Genomic DNA, 14094 nt, shown 5'->3' with positions numbered 1-14094 from the left:
TTAACACTCGGACATGCCAATTAGATTAAATCCCCAGGTGGTCGATAGTTGGCTGCATACGTATTTCTTACATCATATAATACTTACAGCTTACGATATCAGTCCCATCTGGGTGTACGGTTGCTGAGATCTGAAAGATCGATCCCAAATAATAATGGAATTCCCAAATTAAATCGGAGGATGTTATATGTTTATATGGAAATTTATATGTTTCAGGGCCATGGCTGTCTTCAGGACCCATCACTCTGTCAAAGAATGGAAATTTACTTAATAATATTGGAAAAAAAAATTCACCCAGTGCATCAAAAGATCTGAACTTCATGACATGAAAATAAATTTCAGTAATCTTAAAATGACCAATTTCAACCATGGAAATGAATGTAATTTGTATCCAAATTCGAACAAAATTTTGCCTTTTCCTTTGTCATTACAATTTGCATTAGGTAAACTGCCACCGAAACAGGGCAGACAAAATTGAAAGCTGGACAACCCTGGTTGCTGATAAGTTATCAGTTGCTGAACTTTATTTCAACCTAAAGAAAAAAAAATACTGCAGCCTTCATCAGTTGTGAATGACCAATCACTAAGGTCATGTGACCAGGCCAACTCATAATGACATCAGTGATTGGTTAAAAGAACAGACTATACAGTTTATTTCACAGATTTCTTACGATATTTCTGTGCTATGTTTACAGGTGGGGAAGGTGAGCGATCGATAGCAGGGTTCATCCAGGCCCTCAACATCACAGGTGACACTGAGGTCGGAGACTATGCCATTCTGGGACTGCTGAGTTACAATGGGATAGCAGGGGTGTTTGACCTGACTACCAGCTACACTCCGCCTTCAGTAACTGGAGGTTTTGCAGAGAGTAAGTACAATCATGATAACTGTGTTCCCACATTGTATACTGTTACATGTACAAGTTGTCATATAGTGTTCACTTTATTAGGTAAAGATGTTCTCTATTGCTCATTCATTCATGCCAGGCCCTGCGCTTGTATACATGTCAAGCAAGTGCCCTGGTGTGTCAGTCTGTGATCCATCCCTCCTACTTTGTTAGTGCTAACCAGCTGTCAGCCAATCAGATCCTCCCCCTCCTGTTGTAGGAGAGAAGGTTACCAACCAATCCCATTGCTTCTCGAATGTAGGAGGCAATGTGATTGGTTGGCCACACCTAGCCAGTACAAATGTAACAAGAATGGTGAATTGCAGGCCAGTAAGCTACGGTCGTTGAGTGATACATTTTGTATGGACAAACAGCAAGCCTGCCATAAGAAAAATGAGCCATAGAGAACGTAAAAACACAATAGACATTATTGTGACCTGCTGCTGACCTGGTACTCTGGACACCCAGTCATCGTAAGAGAAGGCTGGGAAGACCAGCAGCAATATACTTACTCAAGAAAAACACCTGGAGGTTGACAACATTCTTCAAGCAATGAGCAACAGGGACACATAGACTCCACTTAAACACTAATAGACCTCTCACGAACTATGTCCATTATTTATCACATACAGGCTGCTCCAGTGTGGCATGGCCGCAGCCTCCACCTGGCCATGAATGTCAGCTGACCAGCAGCACCTGTACAGGCATCACCTGTTACGGGCAGGTGGACCTGAACCTGGTGACCTTCAGCTCCAAAACCTGGATCGACTTTGACCCCTGTAACTACGAGCTGACTGTAGGAGTCAGTAATAAGGAGTATGGCTTCTCTCTCCTGTACAATTACACATGGGGTTAGTGATATTTTTTATTGTTATACTTTTCCTCTACATGTAGTCCTGCATCCAATACATCAGAGTGTAAAGGAAGAAATAGACAAGTTTATGATTCTAGACAACAAGCTTAAGGTACATGGAGTAGGAGATTTATTGAAAAGAGTATTCTTGCCCAAGATACATAAAGAAGCTAAAGCAATGTATTGTACTTTCAGGTAGTATTTAATTATTACACTTTGTCTTAAGCATTTTATTAAGAATAAGGAAGAAGAAAAAGAAAAAAGCTTGTGTTTAACTTGAAGCTTGTTTAGAAATTATAAACAAATAGTATGTAAAGCCTTTCAAGGAATACATCTAAATGGCCACTCCCCAGTAACAACAGCAAGATAGGTACTGACTTGTTAATCAAACACTAAATTGTATGTATAATATTATAAGTATTGTCAACCTTGAAATGTTTGTGATATCTTTGAGTTTGTCTGCAATTTTTACGTTTATGTTTTAAAAAACTGGAGCTAAATGATAACATGTTTCATCTTGATTAATCAAGTTTGTTTTGCCTCTACAGGTGAACAAAAGACCGTTGAATTTGGAACCGTCTTCGGACTGAACTATGTCATTGACAAAAACAATGACAATGAAACGTTTGTGCTGGATTTCTCCTTAAGTATCTGCAAGGCCTCAAACATCTCCCACTGCACTGAGGTTGTGTTTCTGGAAGGAACAGAGGTGCCTCAGCCATCCTGCTTTACACAAAACACCTGGGTACCAACCCAAGGAGGTAGGAAGTGCTTGGTATTTTTCAACCTTACGAAAGCTGTGACATCTTTAGTGCCCACTTTGCTTGTAAAAGTTCTTTTGTTTGTTTGCCTAACTGAGTCATACCAAATACTTTGATAATACTACATTAGATACTGTCTCTCTCTTTTTATAAAATTAATGTAGCACTCAACTTTCAAGCCAGTGGACAGCACCCTATTGTAGTATCATCTGTACTTGCACAGCAGTATGGCTCCATTGCTAGAGAAATGGATAAACACTGCCCCATATGGTGTGGGGATGACTTTAACTTTTTCAAACGACAGACTCAAAGAGGAAAATATTAAAAAAATTGCCCCCCCCCCCCAACCTTTCCTTTCTGTCTTTCTCTTTCGTTTTTTTTAGAAAGCTAATGATAAACATCATAATTGTTCTCTTTTTTCACAATCTAGGAGAGGCAATGCAAGCTGCCGATGCCGTGTTGTTTTTCCAAAATGCTGCTGCCATGTCCCCAGTCGTATCCAATGTATTCCGCGAGGCATCTATGAGGTACATGGGGCTGGTGGGAGTGTTTCCTGAAGGGGACACCTGTAGTAGCAACAGTTGGGGATGGACTGGACGAGACTGTGAGTTCTGCATAGGTTTTGTTCAATCTTGTCTTTATTCGTGATGTACGAGTATTTCATTTCTTTGACAACCGTAAAGCAGATTTTTTTTATTAAACCTGTCCTTGGTGCTGATTTTGGAGTGACACTTCACTACTGAACAAGTTCAATATTATTGCTGGTTTCATTTTGATATTGATATTCTAATGACAGCTGATCACTAGTATGCCTTTTTATTGCAGTGCTGACAATTCATTGTACATGTCCCTGGTGCTGAATTTCCTGATGTTAATTATTATGACTTCTTACATTGTTAGTACTGTTTGGGAAAAAATTAGACGCATTGATGTAACAACATTGTTATAATCTTAACAAAATGAAGATGAACAGAAAAGTTCTATTGTTACTGTCAGTCATCTTTTCAGTTGTAGATCATGATTTTTCATGTCTCACTCCCCAGTGTGTGGAGACACTACCTTGCCCACTCTACATGGTGACACCAGCTGTACAGTCAGTGAGGAGTGCTACAGGATGGACTGCTGCATGACCCTTGACCTCTGCTCCATCCGGGAAGTCAGTCCCAGCTTCCATGTGAACTTTGACCCCTGTACCTACAGCCTGTCTGTGGGAATGGGAACATGGACGTCTGACTTCAACTTGTACCAGTACACTTGGGGTGAGTTATTGAGTAATTCTGGTTGTTGCATTTTCACACAGGCTCTCAGAAGGCAACAGATGTGTATAAAGCAGGATATTGAAGACAGGATATGAGATAACCTATTCTGGGACCTTTGACCTAACTTCCTGTCTGTGCCCCCAACACACGTAGCATGTGGGAACTAGCCACTCTAATGCATTAAAACAGCTACAAACACACAAACATATAGATAGACAAACATGCACATCAAAAACGTACACAGATGTAATGAATCTCCCATTAGTATATTGATAAACTCTCAAGAATTCCTTACTTACGAAATTCTACAGGAGAGACAAAGACGTTGGCCATTGGGACTTTGCTAACCTTCAACTACAAGATTGAGAAGTCTGATGAAGACAGTGCATTCCTTATGGACTTTGCCTTCCAACTGTCATGTGATGGAGCAACCACAACTACAAACATTGCACTGATGGAGGGAACCAAAGTACCGTACAAGACTGACTGTGAAGATGTGGCACTACCAGGTTTGTGAAAGCTGCCGAATTTTGCACAGTAGTCCAGAAGATTTTGATTTCCATAATTTTACAAGATACTGGTGAAGATTTTGTTTGACAAAGTTAATGATAGTAAATGTTGTTACAGTAGTTTATTTTGTATGTTGTCGACTGTCATGCCACCCTTGTGGCTTATCAGCTATGGGACTTGTGGGTTGCCTTGCCAATTCAACTGAAGTGATATGTATTCAAGATTGAAAATTGAATAAAGGGTACTGATTTGAGGAATATGAACCTTCATACATGTCATATACAAATATTACATAACCTGTCTGCAGACACTGTGGAGGCCTTCCTAGCCGAGCAGGGTGGCCAAGTGGAGAAGGCTGGACAGGACTACGTGATGAGAGGCCTGGGATTGGCTGACACCTTTGCTGGTCACAGCTGTACTCACCAATCAGAAGGCTGGCAAGGACTAGATGGTAAGTAGTTTTTTTTTTTATGAAAGCTATACAGAACTGGTGGACTGGTGCAATGGTTAAGAAGGTAGAGTGTTTGCCTTGCATTTGGTAGGTTGTGAGTTCGATTCCTGGCCAAGTCCTGCCAAAGACTTTAAAAATGGTACATGCTGCTTTCTCTGCTTAGCACTCAGCACTAATGAGGAAGAGTATATAAGTTAAACACAAATCACTATCAGTGGACTAGCCCATTGCTGTAGTGACTTGCACAAATGTGTGGCCCAAGGGCTCCACAACTGGAGATGGTTAAGGATTGTTACTGTAAGCAGAGCACAACAATTTGCTGTATCCAAAGTCCCAGCTTGTCAATCATGTTAGTTTTTATGAATTATTATTTTTTGAATTGTACCATTTATTTTTATTTCTTTAGGTTATCCAGAAAACCTCCAGCTGCCTACCCTGCCAGACTCTGTGAACTGTGACCTAAATGATGTGTGGATTGGGGTCAGCTGCTGTATGGACTTTAACCTCAAGGTAGACTTTTGAAATCACCAAATCATTTTCCCTATGACTGCTTCAAATCATTCTCTGACCAAGAAATGTTAGCTGGCATAGCACTATCAATAATAATGTTTTATCTATTTTTGATCATACTCATGTGTTGAGGTTTACTCTGCATTCTCATGAGTAATAAAAAAAGACATGTATATGATCCTTAGTCATTCATGACTCTCCTTTGTACAAAGCAATGTTCCTACCAAGTACATGTACTTGCAATTAGCCTTCGGGCAGGGACTCGGAAATAACCTTTTTTAATACTAGTTAAATAGTTTGCATCCATTCACACAACGCAATATACGGGTACTCCTACCGTGGATGTTTAAGATATTTAATAAAGATTCAAATTTCTTTCTGATTTCAAATCCAACAGGTTGCAACCTACAGTACAGCTGTCATGTTGGCCTTTGACCCCTGCACCTTCACCTTGTCAGCCAGCTTAGGTGGCAACACATTTACAGAACTGGACATGTACAGGTATACATGGGGTAAGTCTTCAGTAAAGTTCTAGCAATAATTATGGTATTCCATAACCATCTATCTAATTTAGCAAATTGCTGCTGAAAAGCCTCGACATGAAAATTTTGCCAATTATTCAATTGGTTAGAGAAAAAAATTGATTGTTACCAACAATGGAAAATATATTGCAAAGTGTTGAAAGCATTAGTAATGAATTCTTTGCCATTTGTAATTGACATTTTTACCATAAACAAACAGTACTGTCAACATAATTATTCCCTCTGTAAATAAGTTTAGTCGGACATGACATTGTGTATATGATTTGTTGTAACCTTTTTAATCCTGCTAGAGCAATGATGCACAACAAGGGTCTTTTACAGTAAAATGTAAACTTAAGGTGTCTTCATAAAAAAATGCCATATGTGAGATATGTTTGTAATGCTTGTTGTGTGTTATAATATAATGTAAGTTTGAATGTTTGTTTGTTGCTTTCAGGAACTGAGGAAAGCCTGACAGTTGGTAACGAGATTCAACTGAACTACACCATAAACTACAACAAAGACACACAGGAATACATCTTGAGTTTCTCAGTCACCACATGTGTGGACTCCTGCACTGCCCCCCTCCCCATTCTCTCACAAACCAGTATCCCCCTTCCTGCCTGTATGGATCAAGTCAGTGTCCTTCCAGGTAAATAATACAAAAATTGGCAGTTGTCGTTGGAGAGCAGGTTTTTGTATCCTGTAGGTCTTAACTTACCCTTGTTTCCTTTGGACTACTAAAATAATGTCTTCCTCTATTTTGCATTTTGATTCATGTTGGGATGAAAAAAATCTGTTCTTCTACTAAATCTCTTTTGCCTATCAATTCATAGTTGGGATATAAAAACCTGCTCTTCAACAAGATATCTTCGGTCACACTAACAATAGATAGTGGATTCTACCTAAAACGTCTGATTATTTTCAAAATCATATCCAGTTGCTTGAGTAATTGCTATTTGGTGTGACACATAAAGTCATTGTTAATAAAGCGTTATCTACATTTTGTATCACAGGAGCTGGCACCATCCAGGATTTGGTCACACAGTATGGTGATTTTCTTGGAGATGCTGCTCTCCAGCCTGCCTACAGATACTGGGGTCTCTTTGCTGACCTTTACCCTCAGGACACCTGCGTGGTCCCTGCAACATCACCTTCATGTGACCTTGACCTCAGCACGTTGAACCTCCCCGACACGTACCAGTACTCCCTCCACGACTCCTGTACTGGGATTGAAACCTGCGTGGAATGTGACCTTCAGGTTGTGCAGAGGTCATCCAAGGTCGCTGTAGACTTTGATGGTTGCGCCATGACTATGACCTTGACCTTTGCTACCCTGACCAAGGTTGTGAGGTTGTATGAAGTTGCGTGGGACCAGGAACAAGTGTGGCTACTTGGATCTCTGTACCAGATCAAGTGAGTTTTTTGGCATAATCTGGGTTGCATTTTGTTGTAGGTCGTCGTATGATTTTGATATAATTATAGAATTTTCAAGCAGGCTGCAATGGACCAAACTAAAAACAAGGATCCAAGACTTTTTTTGCTAACAAGACAACTTTAAGTAGTCTCTCTATATGTAGTAACTCTGTATGTGAAATTTAAGTAGTGGCCTCGAATAAAAATCACAATATTGAAAAAGGGATCTTGAAAACCTGACTGAAATTTCTGCATACAAAAACCAAAAAGTTATGTGCTAAGCATTCTATACCTCAAGGTATACCTCAATTTGGGTACCTACTGGCTGACAAAATACACCTGGTGATTATTATACATGGTATGATGGTAACATTGTTTTATTGTTCAACTCAGGTACACCATTTCAAACGATGTTGCATCTGGCAACTACCAGATTGACCTGGAGGTCGTGACCTGTCTTGACCCTGACAGCTGTCAGTCCTGTGGTCAAGTGATGCAGAACTCTGTCTTCCCCAAACCAACCTGTGACTCAGACGAGAACTGTGAACTAGACCGTAAGTTGTAACAGACAACTCCTTTTGAACTGTTATTAAATCATCTTGATCTGACTCTTAGGTCTATTTTAGAAGTATTTGGTGAAATTCTCTTCACTCCAAATTTTTTTTCATATTCATGTGGCATCAAAAGTTCTGGGGAAAAAAATGACTGATGCATATCTGCCATGCAGAAATGATATGCAATAGTGCCACTACTCCAGTACTACTGTTACAGTAGCATATTTCTGTTTTTTTCCTCAAAGAAAGTTTTTAACATGGGTTTGGGACTGACTTTTTAAAATTATTTTATGACAAAATTAGTTGTTATATGTATGATGTCAGATTTGATTTTGTCAGTCTGCATTCTCATGCAGTTGTATCTAGCAACATGATAGAATTTCCATTAATAGTCATGTGCTCTTTTCACAGCATCCAACCCAGGACAAACCTTCACAGCATACCTGGGGAGTTTTCCGTCAGACGTAACAGCGGAAGCGGCCACCACGGGTCTGGAAAACGTGTTCCGTTGTCAGGGAGTGCCAGACATGATCATGGAGTCATGTAGTACCCCGCCCACGGACACGCCCACATGTGACTGGAGCCCTGCGCTTAGTGATGGCTGCTACTACACTGATGGCTGTAGTGGGGTCACCTGTTGTGTTGACTTCAACTATCAGGTAAAGTTAATACTACCATTTCTTAACCCTCACTCTGCTAAGGTAACCACTCTGCACCACACTTTACTAGTTGTGGGGCTAGGTAGCAGGAATATGGTTGAAGTGTGGGTTGTTTTATGATTTTCACCTGAAATCAGTCTATGTTATCCTACGCTTTTGCAGGGAACTTCAGAAGTGTTATCTGTTTAAACTGACAAAAAGCTTTTTAAAACTTGCCGTCTTCCAAAGGCTGTTGGATTGATTTCAGTGCTACATTTCTTAATATAGGCTGGAAGGTATTGTTGCTTCCCAGGCAAATACTATTGTCAAGAAAACCAGCTATAAGACATATAGGTTGACTTGTGTCTCTATGTTGTAGATCATTAGCAAGGGTCTGGATGTTCACTTTGACATCAATGAGTGCACCTACAGTATAACAGTTCAGGTTGGTAGTGAGACCACCACCCATCTCCTCTGGGACTTTGCTTGGGGCGAGGAACAGGCCCAGAGAATTGGGAAAGCTTTCTACATTAGGTAAGAACTATCAGTAAGTTTAATGAAATATTTAGTCAATCGTTCTTAGGATACATTAGCCTGGGTACTGGATAGTAGCTTGCTCACATGCTTGCTTCTGCTACCTGTCTGGAGACTTGCGCATTCAAAGCTTTTGGTGGTGATGTCAGCTAAGGAGTGGGTTCTAGAGCACTCCTTCGATGACAACAGGCCCTCCTGCAAGAGGACAAAGGATGTTTCTGGTGTTGGAATGCCTTTTCAAACAAGTGCTTGAACCCATTCCTTATGTATAGGGACCAATCTGCGCATCATGCGAAATTTTTGCAATTCCAGATGTTAGAGATGCCAAGGTTCCCCAATGGAATAACAGAGAAGTGATCGTATGTAGTGTATAATAAACGTCAAAGTGAGAAGCGACTGTATATAGTGTATAATTAGATTCAGAGCGAGAAGAGACTGTATATAGTGTATGATAAACATCGGAGCAAGCTACTGTCCAGATGGTACCCTGGCGAAGGATATGTGGCATTGAACTGTTTTTGAACATAAAAAAAAGTCAAAAAAAAAAAAAAGTCGGTGACTAAGTTGTTCACAATTGCATATCTTTGGTCTCTACAGTCATTTCATAATGTTTAGTTTTTATAATATTCATCAATACATGTATTATAATAGATTCATACAATTTTATTTATTGGAAGTGAAAGGGTACCAAGAGCATCTTTACCTTAATGTATTTCTTCATCTTACCCTTAAGGTACACAGTACATGATGAAGGCACCCACTACAGAGTGAGCTATTTCATAGCCCAGTGCCTGGATGACAGGTGTGACAATGGCTGGGACATCCTGGACAGTGCTGTCATTAACAAGAAAGGCTGTAACAACAGCTGTACTGAACTCCAGCTGCCAGGTTAGTTATTATATCTCAATAGTATCCTTTGTGGTGTTCTTCTCATTTTTCGGTCATAAAAGATATCAGTCTTGGTACTGACTGGTTTGGATTCTTTGGCCCTATTTATTGATTTTCACAAACATCCTTAAAGAAAACCTTCTTGGTACTAATTGGTTATCTAATACATCTTTCTTGGTACTGATTGGCTATCCAACACATATTCCTTGGTTCTGATTGGCTATCCAACACATGTTCTTTTGTACTGATTTGCTTTCTAACACATTATCCTTGGTACTGATTGGCTATCCAACACATTCTCATTGGTACTGATTGGCTATCTAACACATTCTCATTGGTACTGTTGGCTATCCAACACATCCTCCTCGGTACTGATTGGCTATCCAACACATTCTCCTTGGTACTGATTTTCTATCTAACACATTCTCCTTGGTACTGATTGGCTATCCAACACATTCTCCTTGGTACTGAATTGCTTTCCATCACATTCTCCTTGCTACTGATTGGCAATCCTATTCATCTTCCTTGGTTCTGATTGGCTATGGAATGTATCTTCCTGGTACTGATTGGCTATTAAACACACCTTCCTTGGTTCTGATTGGCCATCTAACACATCTTCCTTGATTTTGATTGGCTATCTAACACATTGTCAATTGTACTGTTTAGCTATCCAGATCATCTTTCTTGGTTCTCTCCATTCACTTAAGATTGCCCAGGCCTGCCTTGCCAGATATCTCATTTAAATATGATTATTAGGTACTTGAATATTGAAATGAGCCAAGTGCGAGCACATAGCTTGTAAATATGCAGTAGTTTGAGTGATAATTGCCGCCCAGTGTCCCGCCTTCACTTTGCATCCCAATCAGGCGCTAATCTGTCCTGGTGAGGTAATTGCTCGCACTCAATATCTAAAATCTGAGGAAGTGCAAAGGAAAGGACAAGACAGTCGTGTGTTTATACATACAGAATACTGGTTCATGGCCACTAATGATTTCGACAAAACAAGAAACAATACACATCTGTGAAACGCTGAATGGGGATATGGGAATGCATGCGCTTTGATTAACTTTCATTCTATTTTCTAATCGTCATTTCTTTTTTCTTATTGATTCATTTTCTTTAACCATAAATTTGACACTTAAATATGACACTTTTGAGTTTGTCAATCACAGCAAACATGGAAGCTTCTTTGTTCAATCCTAAATTTCAGCAGGGCAGCCATTTTAAAAGTTGTATTTGCCACGGCGTATGTGTAGTCTGGTCTTTTGTCTCTGTCCGGGTGTGAACGACAAACAAAAGGTACCTTCTTCACAACCAGGGAGAACTACAATCTAACCCATACAAAAGATGGGGAAAAAATCACAGTCTCATACTCAGATAGATGTTTGAAGTATTTGACATTCTTCTGAAAGTTTTAACCACTCCCGCTGCTCTATAAACATTTATCAAAAATGTTATGCATCATACTTGAAGTGCTTCAGGTAAACTGCAAAAGAGCATAGCACAACGTAAACACATTAAATAGAAGACACCCTATATATTTCTATATAAACTCCTTGCCCTAAATGACCAGACTTTTTTGCCCAATATAACGGCCGGGGAAAGGGCATTTCACCAACATGGGCGTTTCTGATAAGGGAAGCACAGGATTCTAGCTATAAAAAGAAAAGAACATACGAGTTGAATTAGTGTGGTTATTTTCCTTTGTCGGCCTAGATCATATGTATGGTTGTCTGTCTGGACCAACCTCCAAATAACACAACTTTTGTACAATTGTCTTGGGGGAAATATAGAAGGAGGAGACCAATGGCACTTTTTTCACGTTTTTCTACAAAAGTTTACACATCGAAGTATACTGTACATGCATTTGGGTGGATTTAATATTCTTTTCATCATGGGCAATTTTACTCTGACAGCCCTAAACAATCATTCTAATCAGTAATGATAACAAACATGGCGACAGGCCAGAATCATTATGGCTGTAGATTGCATAGTATTCTCTAATGATTTGTTGTTCTCATGGTCAGTTTTATACACTATTTCATGCAAACTATAGCAACCCGTATTATGTCTTACTTCTCAAAGCACACAATTTGGCTCTCTGTTCTATTCTGGAGCGTTCGAAAAATTGTTGGACCAAAATCGCGTCATTTCATACCCCAGTTTGGCAGTATTGAGTCAAGGACGTTGTAATGTATTGAGCAAGGGGGTTAATATCTGAGCTATATAACTTATCTCCAAGCAGAACTTGCGGTAGCATAAGATAGTATTAGTGAGGAGTTTCATTAGCCTCTGCCTTCCTTCCCAAACTAATGATGCTATCTTATGCCACGGCAAACTCCCTTCCTCGGCAAACCAAGCTCCTTGGGCAAAACCCCTTTCCCGGCGCATGAAAACGTAGCTAAAAGTTGAAAATCGCGAACCAACGCCCCCCCCCCCCCCCATCCCCAATAAAAACCAGCCCCGTTCGAAGACTGCAACAGAGGCAAAGTCGGACTTGTTTTGACCGAATTTTGCTGAGTTTTTGCCGAATAGTACAGTCTCTTGACACCAGGGATTCAAAGCCGCGCTGCGGGGCCAAAATGCCCGGCCCAGTTGGTGGCGCTTGAACCCTACTTTTACATTTTGTACGGCTTTCTGGATGTGCATCTTGTAGAATCCATCTCCAACGTAAATAGAGAGACTGATTCTCTAAGACTGCCTAAAACTTTTCTCGTTCTATGAGCATAATAACAATCTTGCTACAAAACAACTGTTTATACCAACAGACTAGTCTACGCATAACAATAAACCTTGGTTCTTTTGTCATGGCACAAGTGCAAATTACAGCTAATTACTTCCTATGGAGGTGCTAATTACGACCTGTCACGTTGAGTGATGGGCAGATTTACTAAAACATGGCTTACAGGGTAAAAATTGATGGTACAAACTTCAAACCTTTGTAGAAAACGGTAGCAATGACTTAGAATGATTGAAAAGGAAATTAAATCGTTGGAAATGTCCTGTTCTACACTCAGGTGTAGTTGAATATATTGTATATGGTCTTTGTTTTGAGTTATAAGGTGATTATAGAAAAAGGTACCCTAAAATTATATGCATAAATGTGAAAAAATCAATATTTTTCACAGAGCAGGAACATGTTTCTCAATAAATCTCACTAGTTCTGAAAGGGAACATATGTAAGTATGTACTAAAAAAATTCATGTAATTTGCGCGTTGGGAATGGTTTTCTAGACTACATTTTGTTGGAAAAATTATACATCATAATAAATTGTAATATCTCAAAATTCAGAGTATGTAACTTCATAAATGACTCATGTTTGCATTCTTATAGTTGTGTTTTTCGTATACACCAGATTTGAGGCATTTTCAAGCTTCTATGACGGAGTTATGACAATTTCCCTACAGGACTTTGAAAGTAGTGCTCATATGCCCTGGGCCATCTTAAGTCAACAGAGCTGATTGACCAACACAACTTGTGTATTGAGGGTAACAATGTTTTTTTCTTTCCAACAGGGGATGGAAGCATTTCTGGTTTCGCCACCAATCTTGCTGGAGTGGACAATGACTATGCCCTACAGGCTGTCTACTGTAAACTTGGCATTGAGAACTACTGGAACACAGAACCAAGTTCAGTTGAACCCACCGGTGTGTCTCCGGCTGAGTGTTCAGCATCATTTCCAGAGTAAGTGTCGTCTTCAATTCTTAGTAAGATGACTTTGAGCAGTACATAAAGTAAAATCTACCAAATGATCTTCTGTTTTCTTACCCTTTTCTTTCCTTACAAGAGGGTTGTTTTCCTTGTAAAACTTTTTTGTTGTATAGTTAATTGGTTATAGCTGTTTAAAATCCTAGAAATGAATCATAATGTACTTCTGAAATGTGTCAATTTTTCTAATAACACATATCCAAACAATTGTTTTTATGATGACTGTGGAAAGTAACATGCCTTTACATGCAGTATTTTGTTTCCTATTTTGAATTTTTTGGTTCTAGTATTCTTCGTTCAGTTTGTAATGTGACAGTTTTTCTAACAGTGTTCCTGGCTACAAGTGTGTGATCCTTGAAGGCTGCCTTGGCTTTACCTGTACTGTAGATGTTGACTTCAAGGTATGTAGAAAAAATATGCAATTGTTCTCATAAACCTATCATAAATCTTACACTTGGCCTATAGCATGTTTTATAAATCCCTCCTTTGCTAACTAGACAATCTCTAACAGTACAGTATCCCTTAATTGTTATTTCCTTTAACTACAGTAGTTAAGTTAAACATGCTGTGTATAATCAGTGCACACTCTCTGCATTTATGTGC

The 14094-nt window shown here is 39.5% G+C and overlaps 1 protein-coding gene across 1 annotated transcript in view; it reads left to right on the top strand.

The window, feature by feature from the left end:
• The window catches only part of LOC118406508, a 126476-nt gene that overhangs the window by 45164 nt on the left and 67218 nt on the right, over positions 1-14094 (top strand). Inside the window, exons 45-61 of the mRNA XM_035806569.1 lie at positions 696-869; positions 1520-1738; positions 2289-2501; positions 2932-3105; positions 3545-3760; positions 4072-4269; positions 4578-4721; positions 5128-5231; positions 5629-5743; positions 6210-6404; positions 6769-7168; positions 7562-7722; positions 8134-8381; positions 8740-8894; positions 9628-9782; positions 13299-13467; positions 13820-13892. Of these exons, the coding sequence (XP_035662462.1) occupies positions 696-869; positions 1520-1738; positions 2289-2501; positions 2932-3105; positions 3545-3760; positions 4072-4269; positions 4578-4721; positions 5128-5231; positions 5629-5743; positions 6210-6404; positions 6769-7168; positions 7562-7722; positions 8134-8381; positions 8740-8894; positions 9628-9782; positions 13299-13467; positions 13820-13892 (3113 nt within the window). The remainder of the gene's footprint in view (positions 1-695; positions 870-1519; positions 1739-2288; positions 2502-2931; positions 3106-3544; positions 3761-4071; positions 4270-4577; positions 4722-5127; positions 5232-5628; positions 5744-6209; positions 6405-6768; positions 7169-7561; positions 7723-8133; positions 8382-8739; positions 8895-9627; positions 9783-13298; positions 13468-13819; positions 13893-14094) is intronic.

Source organism: Branchiostoma floridae, chromosome 19 (assembly GCF_000003815.2).
Source record: "Branchiostoma floridae strain S238N-H82 chromosome 19, Bfl_VNyyK, whole genome shotgun sequence".
Classification (NCBI taxonomy): domain Eukaryota; kingdom Metazoa; phylum Chordata; class Leptocardii; order Amphioxiformes; family Branchiostomatidae; genus Branchiostoma; species Branchiostoma floridae.
This window is presented reverse-complemented; position numbering and strand designations above follow the sequence as displayed.